At 37.8% G+C, this 24,383-nt stretch overlaps 1 protein-coding gene across 4 annotated transcripts; it reads right to left on the reverse strand.

The window, feature by feature from the left end:
• Nucleotides 1–1,313: 1,313 nt before the first annotated feature.
• Nucleotides 1,314–24,257, reverse strand: hipk1a (homeodomain interacting protein kinase 1a). 4 transcript variants are annotated; one of them, XM_048177990.1, is made up of 17 exons: nt 23,972–24,257; nt 22,171–22,898; nt 16,814–17,187; nt 15,904–16,027; nt 14,887–15,006; nt 14,699–14,785; nt 14,291–14,472; nt 14,026–14,176; nt 12,175–12,379; nt 11,941–12,059; nt 10,668–10,808; nt 7,536–7,690; nt 6,096–6,251; nt 5,810–5,968; nt 4,820–5,013; nt 4,429–4,538; nt 1,314–3,589 (listed from the first exon to the last, which is right to left on the reverse strand). In XM_048177990.1, the coding sequence occupies exons 2-17, from the start codon at nt 22,894–22,896 to the stop codon at nt 3,170–3,172; spliced, it is 3,423 nt and encodes a 1,140-aa protein (XP_048033947.1). In that variant the 5' UTR covers nt 22,897–22,898; nt 23,972–24,257; the 3' UTR covers nt 1,314–3,169. The 4 variants fall into 4 exon arrangements, with proteins under 4 accessions (XP_048033947.1, XP_048033946.1, XP_048033950.1 ...); XM_048177989.1 differs by having other exon boundaries at nt 7,536–7,693; XM_048177993.1 differs by lacking the exon at nt 10,668–10,808.
• Between the last annotated feature and the right edge of the window lie 126 nt (nt 24,258–24,383).

Here is a 24,383-nt window from a genome sequence, read left to right on the forward strand (position 1 = left end):
ACATTTACCGTTGCTCTGTGAGCACTAGGGCTAATACATGCCTATGAACTGCGTATGTGAGATGTGGATATTATGTATTCCTCAAGTTCATGCTTTAATAATAGCCTAGCATAATCGTCGCAGGGTTCATCAGTCCAGCCTAATGGCGTGCAACCATAAACATCTGCGTATAGCTTCATCAATAAATAAAGCGTATTCGACGACTGTATTCTGTAAAAATGAAGACCATCTCTCTTTTTAAATCCAAAGGCCAAACAAGACATTTTTTCTCTTGTTCCGTGGACCTCGCCCGTTTTCCTCCACTATTTTTCTGTCACCAAAATTCGCCCGTATCTCCCAAACGGTCTATTCCACTATAGTGAGTGGTTTGGCGTATTTACAGTATGAATAGCGTTGTACAACAAGTGCAATGTCATTTATGTGACACAATACGGAGTATTTTAATGGGTCACAGCTCTTTTACAGTTTTAACCCTCTCTAAAAACATTTGTGAGGCCAACAAACAACTCTCATACTGTGTCTTGACCTTCATCCCATGCAGCTTTGCTTTAGTGCTTCATAGATTATCATTCCAGGTTCCAAGTATGAGGTCTCCTGGGTGCCACTATCATTGGGCGGCCCTTGCAGAGGTCACAGCGCTGCAGGGAGGGCGTCTGTCACATGCATTCACCTGGCAGATGTGTGTCAACGCCAGGTACCCACTGCGAGTCCTCTCTCACAATGTCACACCACTGAAACATCCAAAGACAGCAGCACCAGTGTCTACAGAGTTTAAAACATGTTCTGAGATTAGAATGTGTATTAGTTGTGTTCTCCCATATGCTTATATTTACTTAGGAGTTAAAGATCCTGGCAGGCATATTCCTCAGTATTTGGCCTTACTTGAAGCAAATTAGTATTTAGAAATGCACATGGTACTTGGATCCATTCAGAAGCTACATTCAGGAAAAATAATTTTTGGTAACACTTTTCAATAAGGTCCCTGTGGAAGCAAAGACATGGTTATGGCCTTTATATATATATATATATATATATATATATATATATATATATATATATATATATATACACACACACACACACAATTTTATTCACACAGGACAGATCAAGTCCCAACCTGTCTGTAAAAGCATCATTTCCTGTAAGGCCAGTGGGGAAAATGCCGAACTGGCTCTAAAAATGGCAGCGACAATGGATCATCACCAGAAAACATTCCCCTTAGAGAGATTATAAAAATAAACCCACGGCTCTGAGCGGTTCATTCCTCACTCAGGCTGGCTTCTGTCCCTCAGATTCATCAGACCCACACGGTGTTCTGGATGAAAGTTTATTGTGATTTCATCTACTCTTCACTCCACTTCACATGGTGCTAAAACAGTATAAACAGCCATCATTGCACCAAAGCCAAGAACCCCGGCAACATTCACGAGACGAGCTCAGTACAACACATCAAGTGCTCTAAGATCAACTGAGATGAACAGCTAACATGTTAACCATCTGTCTAAGCGCTATCTAAACAGTGTTATCTGTGAGAGGTCTCGCTCTTATTTCAATGTGCACAAAGGGCAAGTTCCCACACGACAACACTCCATCCAAACATCATCTTTTAGACATTACAGAACAAATAACAAGTAACTGTCGTCACAATTCACACGGACAAATTCAGTCGTAGGTTATGGATAAAACACTTAAAATACAAATCAAATAATCAACTTAAGTGCTAGTAGAATGAGAGGATACTTTCAAATCAACGTAAAAAATTACAAGAGAATTACAAGGATTTAAATGAAAGAGTAATCATTATTAGGTTAAATAAAAACAGATATAAAGTTCCATTAATAATCCACACATATTCAATAAATAAATTAAGCACAATAAAAGTGACACTGAAAATGAAAACTTGATTATTTAGTGCGCAACTAAAAGCTCTCTGCGGTCATCTCACAAAAATTGATATGAAAATAAAATGTCACTTATTAAACATTATATGAAAACAGAAAAAAATATTTTAAATCATGTTCTTATGGTTATTTCAAGACATGAGTGATCTAAAGCCGTTTAATGCGAATCATAAACAATCCGATTTCAACTAGGGCTATTTCAGCATAAATTCGATATATATATAAAATTGCTGTGTATCACTTTCTCCTGTTTTTTTGGCCTGTTCAGGTTCCCGTCACCACAATCAGCAATGACATCCTGTGTCGTGTGGCCGCCACTTAAAAATACGTTGCAAACGTAACCGTCCCAAATATAAAATTTGGGTCTGCCAACAGAATGCTTTAGTGTTGTCAGAGTGACATCACTATCACGAATCATTTCAACACATTATAATTGGGCAGACGTCAATGAAACCTTATAAATATCTTTTTAGAGGAGAGATCGCTTCTGCTGACGCACATCCCAAAGACAGCTTAAAGAAACATAATTCTCTGACGGCCAGTTTAAATTAAATTCCTCCATTATTTAAATTGTTTTTAAACGTCATTTACATTTACATGGAATACTAGCGTACTGCTTACTGTGCAGTACACACTGCATACTGCCTACTTTTTAAAAATAGTATGCAAAACAGAATTTAAGGTATTAAGAATTAGGTGCTTATTTGCAAAGAAAATAACAAAATTCAAATCTTATATTATCATAATAACATAAGATTCTTAAAATTAATCTTATTATTAATAATAATAATAATAATAATAATAATACTTTTTTGTTGCATTTTTGTATAAAAATGTCTTAATTTTTGCCAGTCCAATCAAATAAGTCAAGAGAGAGATGTTAAAATACATTATTTCACACACTGTGGTCTGTTATAGTCATCTTATTATGAATCATTTGTAAGACGCTCTGGACAAAATCTAGTAGGTCATACAGGTGTTTCCTAAACGAGTAGTATGCTAGCATGCTATTCCAAACACAGCCATGTTTCAAAGTTTTGAAGGCAAGGCATTTTTCTGGCTCGTTTCAGACATAATGAGTGATATTTTAAGAAACGGTTGAAATAAGTCCAGTGTTCTGTGTTTATGGCATGGTTTGAAATGATCTAAAATGCAAGAAGAAATGCTGCAAGATGCTTAAATGGCATTTCCACTTGAACATCCATGACACCATCTTGACATTTTCCACCAGCACATATCAAACCTCGCGTTCAGATGGCTGGTCCTCCTCACAGGTACGGGTACTGGTTGAGTTTCCTCTGGCTGAGGGGAAACGCTGCAGGCCGCTGGTAGGACTGTGCCGACAGCTGCTGTTGCTGGTACGGAGCTGAAGCCTGACACATGACGCCCATGGCACTGTTCTTCTGCAGAAGGCTCAGAGAGGCCGAGTACGGCCCGGCGGTGCGTGTGTGCCGGCCGGAGGAAGAGGAGCAGGAGGAACCGGCTGAATTGTGCAGCTGGTCCACCGCCTGCGACACAGAGGCCAGGGCTGCAGATGCAGGGTATGCGTACAGACTGGAGGCGGAGCCGAAGAGCGACGCTTCATGAAGCCTGTAGGAGTGGGAGGGGCCTGTAGGAGGGTAGGTGGGTTGGCGTCTCAGAGATCCGCCCCCTGCGCGATCGTGGGATGACATCATTGATTGCTGCGCCTGTTGAATGAATTAAAAGCGTAAAAGATACAAATTGTTCTTTTTGAAAACAGCACACAGAGACTATAGTGCATTTATTTTGGCTTTGCCATTACTCTTGTTAAATTATTGTGGAAAGACTTTTCCCTATTTGTTATTGAGAACATTGATAAGGATTTTTCTCTACTTTGGGAAAATGTTTTGCTTGGAATTGTTAATTGGAAAAAACAGCATTTTCAGAAAAACTAAATATACTTGTATTAAATTTACATTTAATATACATTTATGTTTTGAAGTGCAGCATTTCAAATGTCTTTACTGTAGAGATCGACCGATATATCGATTTACCGATATTTTCCCCGATATTTAAGCATTTCACCATAATCGGATATCGGTTTTGTAATATCGGATTTACCGATAAACGCCGCCATCTTGTGGATGTTTTGAGAATTGCGAGCAAGATCGCCATTACAGCGCATCTGAAGGGAGACGAGACGACGGCGTGCACATGTAAAGTATACTTACCTGCTTTGCTGTAATTAGTAAACTTTATTTAACACAACAGCCATTAATGAACAAATTAGATGTTCACTGGTGTTGTAATCGTGTCAAAAACAGAAGTATAACAGTAAATAAATATTGGTTCAGTTCTCGGGCACATAAACACAAATTATCGGTATCGGTTCTAAAAAAAAAATCAATATCGGTCGATCACTACTTTGCATCAAATTGATGAAAAGTGACAGTATCCTTCCTGAATAAAAGTATTGATTTCTTACTGACTGGTAATAGATTGACCTCAAAGCTAAAAGATGTCATGTGGTCTTTAATAAGCATGCGGTGGACCTGTACAGATGTACCTGGCTCAGGTTGAGAGGCTGAGATCTGTTTGATGCCGCCCTCTGATGCCGGTCGCTGGACTGTGGGGCCGTTCCTTTTTTTGATTTTCCAGAACTATTAGCACTCTTCTCTGGAAGTACAGAATATAATATTAAAGGATCAAATCTGCACAACTATGATGTCACAACCATATCATATCATATTTACTTATAAAAAGGTAAAGTGGCACAAAAGCCTGTTTAATTCTAAAATGGAAATTTAAAACTGATTATGATTGTTTTTGGTGTAAGAAGCAATTGCTATCATGAATTGACTTAAGGGAAAATGCTACACAAGTGTAGAATGTGGCCCCTTAAATGATTTAAATCCCAATATTCAAATGATTAGAAGTCAGAATGACTCCTCACGAACCTCCTGACGCTCCTTCCCAGGGCTGTGTTTTCACTGAGGGCGTGACCACGGCTAGAGACTTGGAGTGTGTGTTGCTCTCGACAAACTTGGGACGGTGTTTGGGACTGAGAGGGGTGCTGGTGGAGGAGTCGGAGTCCTGGGAGTCATGGACAGTCACACAGCTGATGACGTTTGTACGCTGGTTCACACTACAGCTGCCATGCAAGACAAGAATGGTTTGAAAGAAGTTTGATCACCAAGGCTGCATTCATTCATTAAAAAGGTATTATTTTGAATTATTTTTACTATTTAAAATAACTGTTTTCTATTTGTTTATATTTTAAAGCGTAATTTATTCCTGTAAGAACAATCTTCAGTCTTCAGTGTCACATGATCTTTCAGAAATCATTCTAATGTGCTGATTTGGTGCTTAAGAAATATTTCTCATTATTGTAAATGTTGAAAACAGTTGTGCTGCTTAATATTTTTGTGGAAACAGTGGTATATATATTTTTTTTTCAGGATTCAATGATGAATAATAAATTCAAAAGATCAACAGTTATTGAAATAACATTATTATGAAGTAACATTATAAATTAATTCAATTTAATGCGTCTTTGCTGAATAAAAGTGTAGATTTTATCAAGTGGAAATATAACTGGAACCATTCCTTGCTGTACTTTGAACCGTCGGCTCGAAGGTGGAAAAGCGGCTTATGCTTGTAATATTGTTTTAATCAGCATTAAAACATTCTAATGGGATGATTTTTTTTTTGTTTTTGGTTCTGCGTTGTGAATTATTGTACATTTTTTATACAGAAATGTATATTTTTTTACTACACTAAGATTACCATACCTTTCTTTGCAAATTTAGAAATAAGGTGTGGGAACTGAAGGCATAACTAGTCTACAAAGAAAGAAATATATACATAAGACACACTAAATAACATAGCAAAATATAATGTATAAACTACAATAAAGAGTTTTATTTGGGATGTAAAAGTGATCACACCTTTCAGGAGGAAACTTCCTGTCGTCCTCGTCCTCAGTGTCGCTGTGGATGGTGATGATGCTGACGGCAGGGCTGGGAGTGTCGGAGATGACAATGGGCTGGGACGCATCACCACAGTTGTGCGCTACCAAAGAGGCCGGCTGCTGGGAGGACGTGGGTCTGCGAGATAAATAATAAATAAAATGACAACTGATTTTTTAATATGTTAGCGTAAGAAACTTTCTTCCATCTATTAAACAATTTTCAGAGATTGCTGCTCATACTGAGGCTCATTAAAGAGCGTTACCTGGCTCTGCTCTCGGCACGTCGACCCTTTGACCTCTTCACTCCACTCTGCTGTGTACGACTGCTGGCTGCTCCCGCGTGGGAGGACTGAGCGCTCACGTTACGCCCCTGCGCAGAGCCCTGCTGCATCCCATCGCACTGACCTCCATGTCGACCCCTGGCAGAGTGTAATAAATGCATGCTGTTTTGAGAATGGTTATAATTGGTTATTAGCTATTTGCAATTCATAGAATTCAGTTTCAACTGCAATGGCATGTTGTTCTATATTATAATCGGCAGCAATGAAATCATTCTGCAATGAGTTCCACTGGCTAACAAGAAATACATTTGGAAACACAGATAACACCTGGGTGTAATATTCCATTTCATTACTTTTAAGCTGTTTTCAAACCTGTCCAACCTGAGCACCACCAGAAGTGTTGTCCTTGTAATCAGGCAATAAAGCACATGTGAATCAAACAAAACATGCCAAGAACAAGCCTAGGTCATATTTCACCTCACATTTATTTTTCAATTCCTACCATAATGTTTCCAAATTATTTTACGCAGCAGATCTATTGTAAAAAAAAAAAAAAAAAAAAAAAAAAAAAAATATATATATATATATATATATATATATATATATATATATATCAATCTTTAATAGTAATACTTTTTTATTTAAATATGCATAAATTAAACAACTTATATTATGTCTTTATTTTTACACCTACAGTAATGAGAATGATTTTTTTGCACATTTTTTACCTGTAAATCAAATAATATAGAAAATATCAATAATAACTAAAATAATATTAACAACAAATAGGCTTAATATATTTTTTAAAATGTATTAAATATTAAAAAATGTAATTTTTAAAATCATATTATTAGTAGTAATATTTTTCTTTTGATTGAGGTGAAATCAGTGTTATTTTATTATTATTGAAATACTACTATTATTATTACTATTATACTATTAGAGTTTTTATTAATTTTTAGAATTAGATTTTGTTTATAATTTCCGTTTTCATGTTAATTTCAAAAGTTTGAGTAATTTTGCTCAGTTTTTGTCATTTTTATGTTTTTTTTTTTTTAAATATGTCTATTTATTTTAGTTTTTAGTTTAATTTTTTAAGTATATCAAGTTAAAACTAAATGAAAATGGGAAATGTTGTAACATTTATGTAACATTTATTTTAGTTATGTAATGTAATGAAAATGTTTTTTTATGGTTTTAGTTTCAGTTATAATAATAACCCCAGGTGAAATATGACAGACATATTTTGACAGGCTTTGTGAGATTAACCTGTAAGCAAACCCCAGATGCATTCAGACTCGAGTACAAAACCATAGTAAGTCATTCCCACAAATCAAAATTGATGGTTGATAGAATCCAGGTTTGCAACAAAACCTGAAGTGTAAAACTGCAAGTGTAAACTGCAGAGGGGGCAGTTCTGACCTCCAGCTACTGTTCTGTTGGGTGGTGGTGTCTGAGAACAGAGAGCCCACGGGTGAATCGGACATCACAGGCTGGCTGGGATTGTGCATGGCCATGCCTGACATCTGCTGCCATGAAGAGGGAATGAGGATCTGCTGTGTGCCTGCTGGCCAGCCCTGCTAAACATACACACACGAAGACAAATGAACAAAACCACTGTGTCACAAACCCAAAAACAACTTGCTTTTTTAGAAACTCTATTCATTTGGAGCAACAAGGCCTGTTCACATTCCCAAAAACACTCCTGATATATGCTTTAATGCACAAAGCAGATGAGCTGTGATTTATTAAACTGAATTATGACAACAGAGCTTATCTTTTATCTAAATAAATCATAATAAAATCGTGATTAGTGGATATAGTATAAATATGCATTACACAAGTCCTATTTCATCAACAGTTTTCATATCACTCATTGCTCAATTTGCAGTGAATATTTACTCTTGGTGCAAACAGGCCTTAAGACATTGATGCACTTTGATTGACATGCATAACGAGCACCGTGGCGTCGCTCAGGCTGTCTTTGTTCGATCGCTTCCTGTCTTACGTAAAAAGTGGATCCGGCCCTGCAAGCTCTTAAAATCATGCAGAACTTCATTAAAACACAAAACAACACAGTAATAAAGTCAATTTCAATTTCATTTCAATTATATTGCTTGAATAACTGAATCCTTCATGCTTAAAGGGGAAATGAGAGTCAAAAAATCATGATAGATTGAGTTTGAACAGATCAGCCTTTTATAAGAAGAAGAACAAATGCAAGATATGAAGAAAACTATAACAACTCAGCAGGGAATTTAACTCAAGTGATCACCAAAGCAACACATGTGATGAGTTACAGTTGCCAGTCCATTGATCTGCATGGAGAGGAAGTGACTGGTTAGCAGTGGAAGAAAAAGAGAATGAGTCAATGGGGAGACATTTGTTGCCACAGGAGTGGGTCTGTGGAAAGAGAAATCACTTGGATTGCACAGAGTCAAGCAGCCATGCTACGCTGGATAGAGCCCTGGGGCCCAGAGGAGATGCAGCTCGAGTCCAAGAGAAAAAACGCCTTGTTAAATCATGATTGATAGGTGAAGAAAGAAGAAAACAAAGCTAAAACAGCCACTTTCCACCAAAAAACTCCTAAAGAAATGAGGGCAAATAGCAAATCACATCAATTCATTTAATATTTTCCATTCATAACTGCCTTTACAACACCACGGAGCAATAGAAATGTGCAGTGAATTTACATTAGCTACCTACTGTAGGACACTTTAGCTCACATAGTCTGTACATGTACGCAAATGCACATGTGAATGTTTCTACATATACGTACTTGTTCATTTTTAATAAATTAATTCAAATATAATTTTATAAAAATTATCTTTATTTTATGATTAAAATAGCATTTTGTTTTAAACAAATATGCAAATAACCTGCAAATAATATGCATCTTAGTTAGGGTTAGTAGTCCTCTGTGATTCATATAATGGAAGTCAATGGGTGCCGTCATACAACATATGCAGACAAAATAGAATTTATACTCGCGGCTTCTGACGATACATTTAGGTCTTAAAACGATCAGTCTATGCAAGAAACTGAACATTATTTACAGCAATATTACCTGTAATCCACAGCCTCGACAAACAGTCCTGAGTGAATTCATGACAGTCTGCAGCATGAGCTTCTTATGGTATGCGCAGGAGCTCAAATGTTGAGAATCTATGAAAAGTCAATTGTCCCGATTGAGATCATGCATATATAGGCTGTGGCATCCAGGTTAAGCACAAGTACGTTTCTGACGAACAACAAACAGCGTCAGCTCATGTGGGAGTTTGCTCCTGCACATACATCATTATGCGACAGGAAGCTCGTGCTCAGGACCGTTTGTCAAGGCTGTGGATTAGAGGTAAAAAAACGTTGTAAATAATGTTCAGTTTCTTGCACAGATCGATCGTTTCGCTTCTTAAGACCTCAATGTATCGTCAGGAGCCACGGGTATTAAAGGGATAGTTCACCCAAAAATGAAAATGTGATGTTTATCTGCTTACCCCCAGGGCATCCAAGATGCAGATGACTTTGTTTTTTTTCAGTAGAACACAAATGATGATTTTTAACTGCAACCGCTGCCGTCTGTCAGTCAAATAATAGGAGTGAATGGGAACTCTATTAATAAGAGTCGAAAAAACATGCATAGACAAATCCAAACTAAACCCTGCGGCTCGTGCTGAACGCAGTTGGACATAGTGGTGTATTAGAGTTAAAAAATGATATAAATACTGTTCGGTTTCTTGTACAAACCGATTGTTTTGTTTCTTAGGACATCAGTGTGTCGTCACGAGCCGCAGGGTTTAATTTGGATTTGTCTGTGCATGTTTTTTCGACTCTTATTGATTGAGTTCCCATTCACTCCCATTATTTGACTGACAGACGGCAACGGTTGGAATTAAAAATCATCATTTGTGTTCTACTGAAGAAACAAACTCACCTACATATTGGATGCACTGGGGGTAAGCAGATAAACATCAAATTTTCATTTTTGGTGAACTATCCCTTTAATTTTGTTTTGTCTGCATATGCTTTTTTGAATCTCAAAGTGACGTTCCATTATATGAATCACTGAGGACCACGGTTTCAACTAAAAATCGTCTTTACTGTTCTACTGAAGAAAAAAAAGTCACCTACATCTTGGATGGCCTGAGGGTGAGGGTTATTTATAACAGCAAATGTTCATTTTTGGGTGAACTATCCCTTTAAATTTAGACATCATTGAAAGTAATAATAACTTGCAGTTTAAGTGAGTTCGATGATTCAGGAACCTCTCTTTAAGATTGATTCATTAAAAGAACCAGTTCATAAGAATCATTTGTTGTGATTACACTACACTGGTCAGTGGTCATACAGTGCAGTTGTTTTTGCGTGCAGCCCATGAACACACAACTCAATCAAAAAACATGTTTTCTTGCAATTATTGTTTGTTACGCTGTCTTATCTCAATCAATTCAGAAGAATGGCCTAAAAATGCAACATGCAGAAAGGCAAAGAATGTAAAAGAAAAAGGGTCAGAAAGAAGAGGAAATAGGCATGTCACATGGCAGAGCACAGGTTTACCAGCATGGTGGCACTCTGCTCCAGACGCCGAGAGCCCAAGGCCAGCGGCGTCATTCCCGCCACTGGAAGGCGAAGGGAGGCCACCGCCAGTGGCGTGCTGCTGCTCTGGTTGGGGAAGGGATAGAGGGATGTGTGGAGGAACTGAGGATGGAGGAAAGGATGGCACGGTTACAACACGCCAGCTGAGCGGTCGGAGAAAGTAACTCGCCCAAACACTTTCCACTACCATCATCATTTTAATGTCGACAAAATGAAGAAAATATTGACAGAGAATACAAAACAGATCAATATCTTTTGACAGTAAAGGCAGCGACTTGCTACCAACTGTTTGCGCGGAAATCTCACCCTTTTCTTTCAAACATTGGGGTCAGTATGATTTTCTTCAAGAAATTTATACTTTTATTGAGCAAGGACACATTAAAATAATCAAAAACGACAGTAAAGACATTTATAATGTTACAAAATATTTCTATTTCAAACAAATGATCTCTTCTTTTGGCTTTATTATTCATCAAATGATCCAGAAAAGAAATGTATGGTGGTTTCCACATAAAATATTAAGCGTCACAACTGTTTTCAACATTGATAATACGAAGAAATGTTTCTTGAGCATCAAATCATTATATTAGAATGATTTCTGATGTGACACTGAAGACTGGAGTAATGATGCTGAAAATTCAGTTTTGCATCACAGGAATTAATGACATTTTAATATGTATTTAATTAGAAAACAGTGTAATAATATTTCACAATATAAATGTTTTACTGTATTTTTGATCAAATAAATGGAGTCTTGGTGAGCAGAAGAGACTTCTTTAAAAACATAAAACAAATCTTACCAACTACAACCTTTTGAACGGTAGTTAGGATGAACAGAAACTGTAACTTCAAAAAAATCAGATAACAGAACATTTGGAATGGAGAAAATGCAGTGTGCATGTACATGCTGGTTTAATCATATTTTTTGTAAATGCCGGCTGATGATAATATTTTCCTGGAAAGACACTGTATTTACAGTTCATGGGACACATGGTTTGAAATATCAGCTAGTGAGACACTGACTCAAAAGGACTCAAAACAACTGTCCCTTTTGTTTTAAGTCTGCACTGTTATTCTTACTGCAAATTAAAGAGGAATAAAGTGATTTAGGAAAAAACAAACAGTCAATAATAAAACCTTTGTGCTAAAAAGGAGGGAATAACAAGAACAAGGATCATATGAAACAGTGAAAGAGGAGAAAGACCTCCAGAAAACACCCAAACATGATGCCTACCTGTGTGAGCATGCTGGGCTGAATGTGTAGGGGCTGGGTGGATTGGTTCTGGGGCACTATGGGAACCGAGTTGTCCATTCTCACTGGATATCCAGCGTGTTTATTGGAGGTCTGCAGCCCTGGTGAATTAAACATGAGTGATTTAGTTCAAATGCATTTGGAAGCAGCATGAGTCTAAAGGAAAGGAGGGTAGGGAGAAGTGGGTCGGGTAAACAGGGTAGGGTACAGGCTCACCCTGGATGGTAGGAGGACACACAATGAGGGTTTGCTGGAAGGGCTCTGTCTGGGCACACAGCTGAGTAGGGCGAGCCTGCAATGGCACACTCTGCTGAGCCAAGCCTGGTATATTTATAGTTGCCTGCTGGTACAGACCAGGCTGGTAGTTCAGTAAAGGAACGTTGCTGCTAAGAGACAGGGACTGGCCCCCCGTGGAGGCCATCTGGCAGTTACGGAAAGAGAGGGAGATTCTTAACACCATTGACTAAGCACAGAAATAGCACTTAAGATCTTAATATAGCATGCATACTACACTTTAAAGCTATAGTTCACCTAAAATGACGGTTGTGTCATTGAGCGCATTTACATGAACACCAATATTATGCTGATAACTCACAAAAATCAGCTTATTGAAATAACCTGTTCTTCAGGTTAACATGCAAACCAATAACCTGAAAATAAATCAGGTTATTTCCTGGTAGTGACGTATTTCATTGCTTATGTCAGTTGTGATGTGAAATAAAGCATTAAAAACCGAAGATGAGTATTGCAACGTGAGGGGGAACTTAAGGCTCATAATTATCCTCTCATGCAGTTACAGATGCAGCATTTTGACTGAACCACTTCTACTTCAGCTGCACAAGATGAGAACACATATAATTTTGGGGTCAAGAATGAGTCTGAGTTTGCGATATATTTCCTCCTCCCTTACTGCAAAATGCTCTTTGTGTGGATGCGCTTAAATCTGCAAGAAAGATGCGTTCCTGTCACATATGCACACTACAATAAGCCGACACAAAGCAGGTTAATGTGTTTACATGCTGGTTGAAATCAGTGACAATCGGTTTATGCTTAAGACGTTTATGACCTTACTCCGATAAAGGAAAAAGGTTTAACGCATTTACATGAGCACACACACTGTCGCTTATTAAGCATTATCGGGTTAAGGATGTGCATGTAAACGCACTCATTGTTTACTCACACTCATGTTGATCCAAACCTCTTTATGCGGACCATTCATAGTGACCATGTCTGTCAGACTCCAAAAAATAACCAAATCAACCCCAAATAAGGTAGTTCACATGACTCGTGCACTATATTCCAGTGTTATCATTAACTAAAATTTAAACTATTATATATAAAAATCATTTTTGGTAATTATATAAATATAAATATTAATGAAAACCTCAACTTAAAAAACTTAAATTAAAATTGAATATGTTGCCTTACCTAAGATTTATTAAAATAGATAATAAAAAATGACAAGAGCACATAAACAAAAATCACAAAAACAAACTAAAATTAAAATGAAAACTGAAAATATATAAAAAATAAAAGCTCATTCAAAATATTAATAAATACTGTATTTATATACTATACTATTTTTATATGCTATATTCTAAGTCTTCTAAAGTCATATGATAGCTTTGTGTAAGGAACAGAGCAAAGTTTTATTCAAATTCAAGAGGTGAGCTAGCGACAGACGCTAGAGGACCGGAGGGGTTACATTTGGTGCCGTGACACGGATGGGAGTGAGGTTTAGGGGGGTAAGTGTAACGGAAGCAAGCTAGCAAGAGCTGTGCACGTAAACCTCACACCCCTGGCCTCAAGAGGCCCGCTAGAGACTGTAACTGAGCCTCCCATGTCAGAGACGTCGGTTTGAGTAGGACCGGTTACACTTGGAACGTCACGAGGGTGAGTAAATGAAAACAGAACTATTATTTTTAGGTGAACAATGGCTTTAACACACAAGCTAAAGTAGCTTAATAATTATATTCTTATATTTTTCCACTACAAGCAACATACTGAATGCAAATGCATTGCAATCGAAAGACATTTCCCATAATGCATCTGTGCAGTAGCACATACCTGACTGTGCTGATTGAGTTGACTGCTGAAGGTGACAGTAAGGTTGGCGGCCGCGCTGGGGGTGTTGTGGCTGGCGAACAGGTTCTTGTTATTGTCGAAAGCTGTACACCTGCGCTTGCAGATCTCCATGTTTTGGAAGCAGGACTTCACACTGCGCAACAAGAGAGGGCGGCACTGACATTAGGGTCTTCAGAGGAGTACAGTCAGAGATGTGGCTATTCTATATACATTATATGTAGATAATCAACTCATCAGCAGGGCTTACTGTGAGCTGTGTGGAAAGTGAAGCAGGTGAGCCATCGTCACAAACGGGTGGTTGAGGGTCTTAGTGGGCGTGATCCTCTTGTCTGCGTCTAGTGTTAGCATTTTCTTTAGCAGGTCAATGAACTCCCTTCGATCAGCCTTCTCTGCTAAGACGTCCGTGCCTTCCAAGTTAGTCATGTTGACCTGGAGCATGAGAAAGAACAATTTTGACATCATGTCAAAAAAAAGACACCATGTGTCATAAGGAAATATTGGCTAACCAAGGTGTTTTGAAAGAAGTCTCACCAAGGCTGCATTTATCTTATCTAAAATACAGTAATATTGTGAAATATTGTATTTTAAAAACCTGTTTTCGGGTCTACACATTTGATTCTGATTTTTCTGCACATTCTTGTAGACAGAGCACTACCTGCATCATGTCATCAAGGCAGTTGAAAATGTATTTCCGAGCCTCTTTGGACTTGATCCCAAACTCTGCCTCGTGCTCTGCGGGAGTCTAAAAACAGAAACACATTAGTGAGGAAAGTGTTCAATCATGAATTGACCGCTGATGTCTTAGAAAATAAAATACACAGCAGTGCTTTAAGGAGGACATGCCTTGAGTCTCCAGAGAGGGTAGCTGGAGTCTGGGCCCCTGTGGAAGAAACGGCTGGTTTTAGTGCCGGCGCTCAGGAGATACTCTGCAGGTAAACCTTGAGTCTGGGAAATGTACCGAATCTGTAGAAAAAACAACCAGGCATATACATTAAATGTAGATTATAAACCCATTCTTCACAGATGGACACATCTTTTTCACTACTTATATATTGCGCTTAAATAGTCAAATACAAACAAAATAATGACAAAATGCCGGTCTTGGTGAGTATTCACATAAACACAGTCAGTTATGTTTTAAGTGAACATAAACACATATGTAACAGTATAATGGATCAGTGCGTCAGGTCTTAAAGTGACAGCAGCCTAATATACCTGCTGCCAAATTATGAGATAATATTAAAAATATATACATGGCAGTTTTTCCCATGGTATCGATGTCAAAACTGTGGCCAGTTAAAATGCTGAGTGGCTAGTAACTTTGGGAAAACCACTAGCTAAAGTGGCTGGTGAGCAAAAAAGTTAATGTCAAACCCTGAATATATCATACATGAATTACCCGTAGCAGATCTACTGTATACAGGTGGAGCTGGGGAAGGTGGAGGGTTTCTGAAAGTGTGCTGCAACTGCTACAGCAAATGCTGACCAGTATTTGAAGGTTGAGCAGCAAGCTCATTGGCTACTGATACAACAGGAACCAATCAGCTGTGCCCTATTGACAATGATGTGATTGCAAGAAGATTGAGTAAAGGACCTATCAGCCTGCGCCATTTAGAGTTTCATGACAGAACTTTGTATATATGATTATTTACTACTAGTAGTGATACACTAATAAACTAATCTGCCAGTATTGGCCGTTGTGAGATTACTGGCATTGGCTTGACTCTTCAGTTGAAGTGTTAGCGCCCCCTTGTATCACTTTCTAAATCTACTGATAGCTTTCTCAATTAAATTTTGAACGAAACTAATTGATTTTGCACAGAACTGATTAAATTTAAGCAACAAAACCTTATTACAGACCTGATCATATTCTGAAGCTCCTGGATACAAAGGCCAGCCCAGAAACAGTTCAGCAATGACACAACCCAGTGACCACATGTCAATGGCCTCACAGAACGGAAGGCCCAGAATGATTTCAGGAGCTCTGCACCGCAACAGACAAATTAATAATAAATTATGGAATAAATTAGTTTAATTTCATTGGCAGATTGGGGGAAGATTGGGAGAATGACAGGTAGAATGATGCATTTGATGTAGTAAAGATAAACAAATTTGTTAGGGATAAAGGATAGTAAGTGATAGACATATTATAATAACGACCTTTGATATTGACAGAATATTGCTATTTAGCCATTTTAAGATTATCCTCCAATACCTCCAATTATTCTCCAAATTTTCAATTTGTGTAATTTCCACAAGTAGACAAAACACATTTTTGTTTTTAAATATTTTAAATGAATATTTTAGTAAATATATTACATTTTAGCTACAGTATGTTATCTATAAATTGTATTATATATCATATATCAGTATTATTGCCATCAGACATTAAAAAGTTTATATCAGCTGACTATTAGACATAGAATAATTTATTTTAAAAAAATAGAGGTCTAGAGGTCAATATTGGTAGCCATTAATATGAAAAATTAACAGCTATTTATGCAAAATAATTATGCTACTTTAAATGATTTATAATGACTGACTTTGGAAGCATGTAAAACTTTAAAAAACCCTAAAAAAAACTGTTTAAGAGATAAAACAACAGCCATCATATGAATTATTGTCTGTAACATTAAAATAATTAGCTTTTATTGGTCATAATTTAGTGCACACAACCTGGACTTGGGAGTTGCTTTAGACAGCATCTCCTGAAAGCACAAATATAAATATACAACTTCAAATATCAAATATCAAATCAAATATCCCTTACCGGTAGTATCTAGACTGCAGGTAGGTTGAGCACACTGCCTTCGAGACGTGACTGGCTGAACCGAAGTCGATGACTTTGACTCTGTAGGGCTGTCTGATGGGGTCGACAAGCATGATGTTCTCGGGCTTCAGATCAGCGTGGATGAGACCCAAACTCTTCAGCTTCATCAGCGCCGTGGAAACCTGCTGCAGGACCGGCCGGATGCATTTGAGGAGCAGCGGGCTAAACTTGCTGTGCTTGAGGAAGTCATAGAGGTTCTGCTCCAGCATCTCAAACACCAGACACGTGTGGTTCTTGTGCTGGAAGCACTCGTAAGAGCGCACAAAGTTGAACTCGTCTGCATTCTCTGTGCTAAGACGGCTGAGGATGCTCACCTTTAAAACGACAGGATTGGGTTCAAATTAAACATAACATAACACACAATTGCAACTATTTCTCGTACTTGTGCCTGTATATCTTACAATTGCGGCTATGTCTCATAATTGTGCCTGTATATCTCACAATTGTGACTATTTCTTGATATCGCAACTGTACATCTCATAATTACAATTATTTATTGTAACTGTGTCTGTATATCTCACAATTACGATTATTTATTGTAACTGCTCCTAAATATCTCACAATTATGATTATTTATTGTAACTGCTCCTAAATATCTCACAATTGTGACTATTTCATGATATTGTAACTGTATATCTCACAATTGAGACTATTTTATGATACTGCAACAGTACATCTCACAATTGCGATTATTTCTCATAACTGCAGCTAAATATCTCACAATTGCGACTATTTCATGATATTGTGACTAGGGATGTCCAGATCCGATCACATGATCGGAAATCGGGCCCGATCACGTGATTTCAGACTCGATCGGAATCGGACGTTACCTCCCGATCAGGACTCGGATATGTATTAGGGGTGCAACGGTTCTCAGTAAAAAATCAAACCGTACGGTTCTCCACTTACGGTTCGGTACGCACTTGCACCGCGGTCCATCTCGAATGACGACGCATCTATTGGTTAATATGGTTTGTTTAAAATAGCAACGTGGAAAACAGACAGACAGAGTTCAAATAATGTATGTTTCAGTCGATGGATGCGCAAAACGTTACAACAACGATAATCAGAAAGCGTGGACAAAACGGTTACTCTTTGTAAACTGTTAACTGCGAGTGCCGTATGCTCTAATGTCCAGTCATTTACGCCGTCATCACCCGGGTGTTGATACAGGTGAGACCTGAACAGCACACGTTGCTGTCTGTGTTTAAACTAACTCATTTAAAACTTGCTGATTTAAACCTTCAAGAACAAGACGCGAAAGAGAACTCGCACGCGCTGTGAGAAGATTTGTGTGCGCTCATCCGAAGCGCGCACACGCTTATTTCAGTCAGCGCGCAAATACTGAGTTCTCTTTCAAGTCTTGCACTTCAGCGGACAAATTCATACAAAAATTATGTCAACATGCCCGTCTTAGCGAGTATCCTAGCAAACATAGTCGGTTATGTCTTAAAGCTGCTGTAGGTAACTTTTGTAAAAAATTTTTTTTTTTACATATTTGTTAAACCTGACATTATGTCCTGACAGTAGAATATGAGACAGATAATCTGTGAAAAAATCAAGCTCCTCTGGCTCCTCCCAGTGGTCCTATTGCCATTTGCAGAAATACACCGCTCCCGGTAAGAAACAACCAATCAGAGCCAGGAGGAGTGTCTTAGCAGTGTCAATCAATCAAGCTCGCGTGCGCGCTGATCTCACCCCTCCCATACACAGCGCCAGCGCATACAGGCTTCAAGATTACCGGTGTGCCGCAGCTTTGCTTATGGCGGAAAAACAATCCAAACTGTCAATTCCTCTAGTGTCACCTGCTCATAAAATAAAGACGGGTAAACAGAAAAAGACAGATGACGATGATAAAAAAGCCAAAAAGAAAGAATTAGATAGAGCCCGAAATAAAACGAGGGTAAATATCGGAGCGGCTTTTCCGAGGTGGAGGGAGCTACGTGTCCTGAACGGATTAAAAACCGATGCAGAGTCAGCCACATTTCTGCTTGACAAGTAAGTATCCCTGCTTGATTTGTTTAATTTTTTAAGAACTACACAACTATGATAATTTCAAAACAGGACTGACAAATTATGTATGGCATGGTTTCTTGTAGATTTCAGGGTGGTCCTTTGCATATAACATCGTTTTATTTCGCCATAAGCAAAGCTGTGGCACACCGGTAATCTAATTTGACGCCTGTACACTGTGCATGAGAGGAGTGTGATCAGCGCGCACGCGAGCTTGATTGATTGACACTGCTAAGACACTCCTCCTGGCTCTGATTGGTTGTTTCTTACCGGGAGCGGTGTATTTCTGCAAATGGCAATAGGACCACTGGGAGGAGCCAGAGGAGCTTGATTTTTTCACAGATTATCTGTCTCATATTCTACTGTCAGGACATAATGTCAGGTTTAACAAATATGTAAAAAATATTTTTTTACAAAAGTTACCTACGGCAGCTTTAAGTGAACGTATATTAGTCGAGAAAGACAGTGCATGTGTAACAGTACTGGATCGTGCATGTCTTATAGGGAAAAAAACTATTCCTGCTGCCTGTTTTTAATGTTAAATCAAACAACAAATAACAAAGAAATCACTCACTGCTCTTGACTGAATAGTTTTTGTAACTTCAATAATGATTAATCTTTATTTATTTTATACAGTAAAGATAATATGCAGTGTTATTTTATATTTGATTACTTTATCCATTTTCTGTACTTGAAAACTACTGTTAGATACCTGAAAAACCTGAAAAGCACTGTTCCTGGATCCTGGATCTGTTTTTTCGCTCTTCTTTATTCTTTTTCATGTATTATAGAAGTATCGGATCGGGACTCGGTATCGGTAGATACTCAAAATCAAATGACTCGGACTCGGACTCGAGGGCAAAAAAACGTGATCGGGACATCCCTAATTGTGACTGTATATCACAAAATTGTGTTTATTTCTCATAACTGCGCCTGTATATCTCACAATTACAATTATTTCTTGGAACTGCACCTAAATATCTCACAATTCCGACTATTTCATGATATTGCGACTGTATATCTCACAGTTGCAATTATTTCTCGTAACTGCATCTATATATCTCACAACTGCTACTATTTCTCGTAATTGTGCCTGTATATCTCACAATTGCGACTATTTCTTGATATTGCGACTGTACATCTCACAATTATGATTATTTCTCGTAACAGCACCTAAATATCTCACAATTGCGACTATTTCATGATATTGCGACTGTATATCTCACAGTTGCAATTATTTCTCGTAACTGCATCTATATATCTCACAACTGCTACTATTTCTCGTAATTGTGCCTGTATATCTCACAATTGCGACTATTTCTTGATATTGCGACTGTACATCTCACAATTATGATTATTTCTCGTAACAGCACCTAAATATCTCACAATTGCGACTATTTCATGATACTGTGACTGTATATCACAAAATTGTGTTTATTTCTCATAACTGCGCCTGTATATCTCACAATTGCAATTATTTCTTGGAACTGCACCTAAATATCTCACAATTCCGACTATTTCATGATATTGCGACTGTATATCTCACAGTTGCAATTATTTCTCGTAACTGCATCTATATATCTCACAACTGCTACTATTTCTCGTAATTGTGCCTGTATATCTCACAATTGCGACTATTTCTTGATATTGCGACTGTACATCTCACAATTATGATTATTTCTCGTAACTGCACCTAAATATCTCACAGTTGCGACTATTTCATGATATTGTGACTGTATAAGACAAAACTGCGATTATTTCTCGTAACTGCGCCTATATATCCCACAATTGCGATTATTTCTCGTAACTGCGCCTGTATATCTCACAATTGTGATTATTTCTCGTAACTGCACCTAAATATCTCACAATTGTGACTATTTCATGATATTGTGACTGTATATCTCACAATTGTGATTATTTCTTGTAACTGCATCTGTATATCACACAATTGCGATTATTTCTCTTAAATGTACCTTTATATATCACAATTGTGACTATTTTATAATATTGCTACTGAATATCTCACAATTGTGATTATTTCTCGTAACTGCACCTAAATATCTCACAATTGCGACTATTTCATGATATTGCGACTGTATAAGACAAAATTGTGATTGTCTCGTAACTGCGCTTGTATATCCCACAATTGCGATTATTTCTCGTAATTGCACCTGTATATCTCACAATTGCGATTATTTCTCGTAACTGCACCTAAATATCTCACAACTGCGACTATTTCATGATATTGCGACTGTATAAGACAAAACTGCGATTATTTCTCGTAACTGCGCCTATATATCCCACAATTGCGATTATTTCTCGTAACTGCGCCTGTATATCTCACAATTGTGATTATTTCTCGTAACTGCACCTAAATATCTCACAATTGTGACTATTTCATGATATTGTGACTGTATATCTCACAATTGTGATTATTTCTTGTAACTGCATCTGTATATCACACAATTGCGATTATTTCTCTTAAATGTACCTTTATATATCACAATTGTGACTATTTTATAATATTGCTACTGTATATCTCACAATTGTGATTATTTCTCGTAACTGCACCTAAATATCTCACAATTGCGACTATTTCATGATATTGCGACTGTATAAGACAAAATTGTGATTGTCTCGTAACTGCGCTTGTATATCCCACAATTGCGATTATTTCTCGTAATTGCACCTGTATATCTCACAATTGCGATTATTTCTCGTAACTGCACCTAAATATCTCACAACTGCGACTATTTCATGATATTGCGACTGTATAAGACAAAATTGTGATTGTCTCGTAACTGCGCTTGTATATCCCACAATTGCGATTATTTCTCGTAATTGCGCCTGTATATCTCACAATTGCGATTATTTCTCTTAACTGTACCTATATATATATATATATATATATATATATATATATATATATATATATATATATATATATATCACAATTGTGACTATTTTATAATATTGCTACTGTATATCTCACAATTATTTCTCGTAACTGCGCCTGTGTATCACAATTATCTCGACTATTTATTGATATTGCGACTGTATATCTCAATTGTCACTATCTCTCAAAATTCTGACTGGATATCTTGCGATTACAACCATTTCTCCACTTTATATTGCACCATTATATCTCTCACAATTGCAACAGGTTTTTTATTCCTTGTTTTACCCTTTTCTCTTTTACTTTGAGGAACAAAGGAACTTCAGTAATTCACAGCATTTTATGCACTAAAATACAATGATTTTGGAAAAGTTAGTTAGCTGCTCACCTCTATTTGACCCTGGCGGGCATATGATGGATGATTCTTGAGAATCTTAATGGCCACAATCTCATTAGTTCCACGCTTCCAGCATTTTGCGACCTGTCCGAATGTTCCCCGGCCGAGGAACTCCAGAACCTCGTAGCTGTTGGAGACAGAGCAGAGGATCTCGTGTTGCACCAGCTGGTAGTCGCCCTCGCTGTGGGAGTTGCTGCTCTTGGTGGTGGACGTGGAATGAGCGATGGACTGAGCCGTGGCGTTGCCTCCACCTCCGGCCACACGGTTAGGGAGCACAGGAGCCGAGAGCTCCTCCAAAATCTGCACACTGTCGCTGCTGTCCACCTCCTCGCTCTTCCGCTTCAGGCTGCCCTGTTTCTGATAGCCCTCGCATGTCAGAGAGCCCGTATCTTTTCCACGCCGACTGGATGTGGACGATGATGAGGAGGAGGATGAAGGCTCCGGGACGCTGCCAGTACTGTCTGCGGCACGTACCACTGTCTGTTCCCGCGAGCCTCCAGGAGGAAAGACCAGGTTGGAGGAGTTGTAACTGGGGTTGAATCCAGATGTGGAGGGGGAAGAACCATTCGTCTGGTTCGGGCTGTGCTGGTAGTAGCTGCTCTCACCTGATTGGCTGCTCACGTTCCACACATGGTTTTCCACCTTCAGTTTCTTGGAGCGGGACAGGCCACTGGAGGACACGGAGGGAGAGGAAAACGCTTGCATTTGTGAGGACATGCCTATAAATGTTAAGAGAAAAAAAGTGAATTTTTGAGAACAAATATAAAGACGTTTTCGAGTCAATTCATTTGATGTGAAAAAATTATGATAAGACAAAACAAAATGGCTTATGCATGTTGGTTGTGCTATGATAATGACATGATGGATTTGATGGATAAAAGTTTTTCCAAATATCAATATTTTAAAACAAAACTGCTTCGCTGCTCAACAAATAATAATATTATGTCAACTTTTGTAATTTTTTAAAATCTTTTTAATGAGATTTTTAGATATTTTCACTTTATTTCCCATTTCTTCACAAAAATCAAAATTGTCTGTATGGCTGCAATTTTTTTTTTTTTTTAAATAAATTGCATTTTATAAAATATTATCATTGCACTATATATTCTCAAAATATTATGCATTTTGAGAAATATAAATATGTTTTCTTAGGGTAACTCCATTTGACTTGAACAAAAACTTTAAGGATTTCACTGAAATTAAGTTGTTACAATTTAATTTTTCAAATATTAATATTTTAACAGCTTCACTAAGGAAATAACAAATAATATTATGCCAAATTACATGTCAACATTTGTTTTTTCTTGCATTTCACCTTTTTAATGATAATTTTCAGTTTCATTTATACCATCTAGATTTTTCACTTTGAGAGATGTATTCAAGTCATTGTCTGTATGACCGCAATTTTTATGTATTTCGGAATATCCAGATAAAACCAAGAACAAATCAAAAGTTTGTTGCCATAGCAACCGCTCTAGCTAGGTGATCCAGGATGGTTGCTATAGAAACGGCTGTAGCCAGGGAGGGTTGTCGTGGCAATGGTTGCCACTGTATGATTAAAAAAAGAGGTGTGGCAGCGACAAATGTTCCACAAACAAACTATTCGACTTTCAGTGTGACAGTCAAACATGTACTAACATATACTCGCCTTACCAGACAACAAATACCGTGACTGTCGTGCAAATATTTCGAGGGCACGGTAAATACAACCTGACGTGCTGTATGCATGCGACACGCTTTATAAAACCTCACATTTACAGTTTTCATGCAATGCAACATCTTTGCAGCTCACCTGTTGTGTGTTGAATTCCTCAGCTTGACACTTGTTCTTCATCTCTCCTATTAGGCCTCATAGTTTTTTTCTTTTATTATCAAATTGTTCCTCCAGAAAGACGTCGCTTTATTGGAGCCGACGAGCTTCCAGGTGTCTAATAACATTAGACACAGTCCGACGCGTCGTCAACAACATCGTTACACATTAATATTCTGCAAGGACAGCGAACAGAAATATGATTGAGACCTGGAGAGGAATGTAGGACATCAAATGGGCACCATTTCCGGGATGTGATATCGAGCGCTGATTGGCCAGACGCGTGTCACGTGATGTATAAATCAGTGAGCCAGACTTGTTTTGACTCACCTAGCTTGCGGCAAAGAACTTGTATTATTATAGCTTATATATTATATTATAACTTCTATACTCT

The sequence above is a fragment of the Megalobrama amblycephala genome, linkage group LG24 (assembly GCF_018812025.1).
Source record: "Megalobrama amblycephala isolate DHTTF-2021 linkage group LG24, ASM1881202v1, whole genome shotgun sequence".
NCBI classification, from domain to species: Eukaryota; Metazoa; Chordata; class Actinopteri; order Cypriniformes; family Xenocyprididae; genus Megalobrama; species Megalobrama amblycephala.

Coding starts and splice junctions, on each gene's coding strand:
- hipk1a (XM_048177989.1), bottom strand. CDS start 22,896: ATGTCCTCACAAATGCAAGCGTTTTCCTCTCCCTCCGTGTCCTCCAGT. Junction 16,028..16,813: donor CTGCAGTCTAGATACTACCG/GTAAGGGATATT, acceptor GTTGCGGTGCAG/AGCTCCTGAAATCATTCTGG. Junction 4,539..4,819: donor CTGGGAAGGAGCGTCAGGAG/GTTCGTGAGGAG, acceptor CTGTACTTCCAG/AGAAGAGTGCTAATAGTTCT.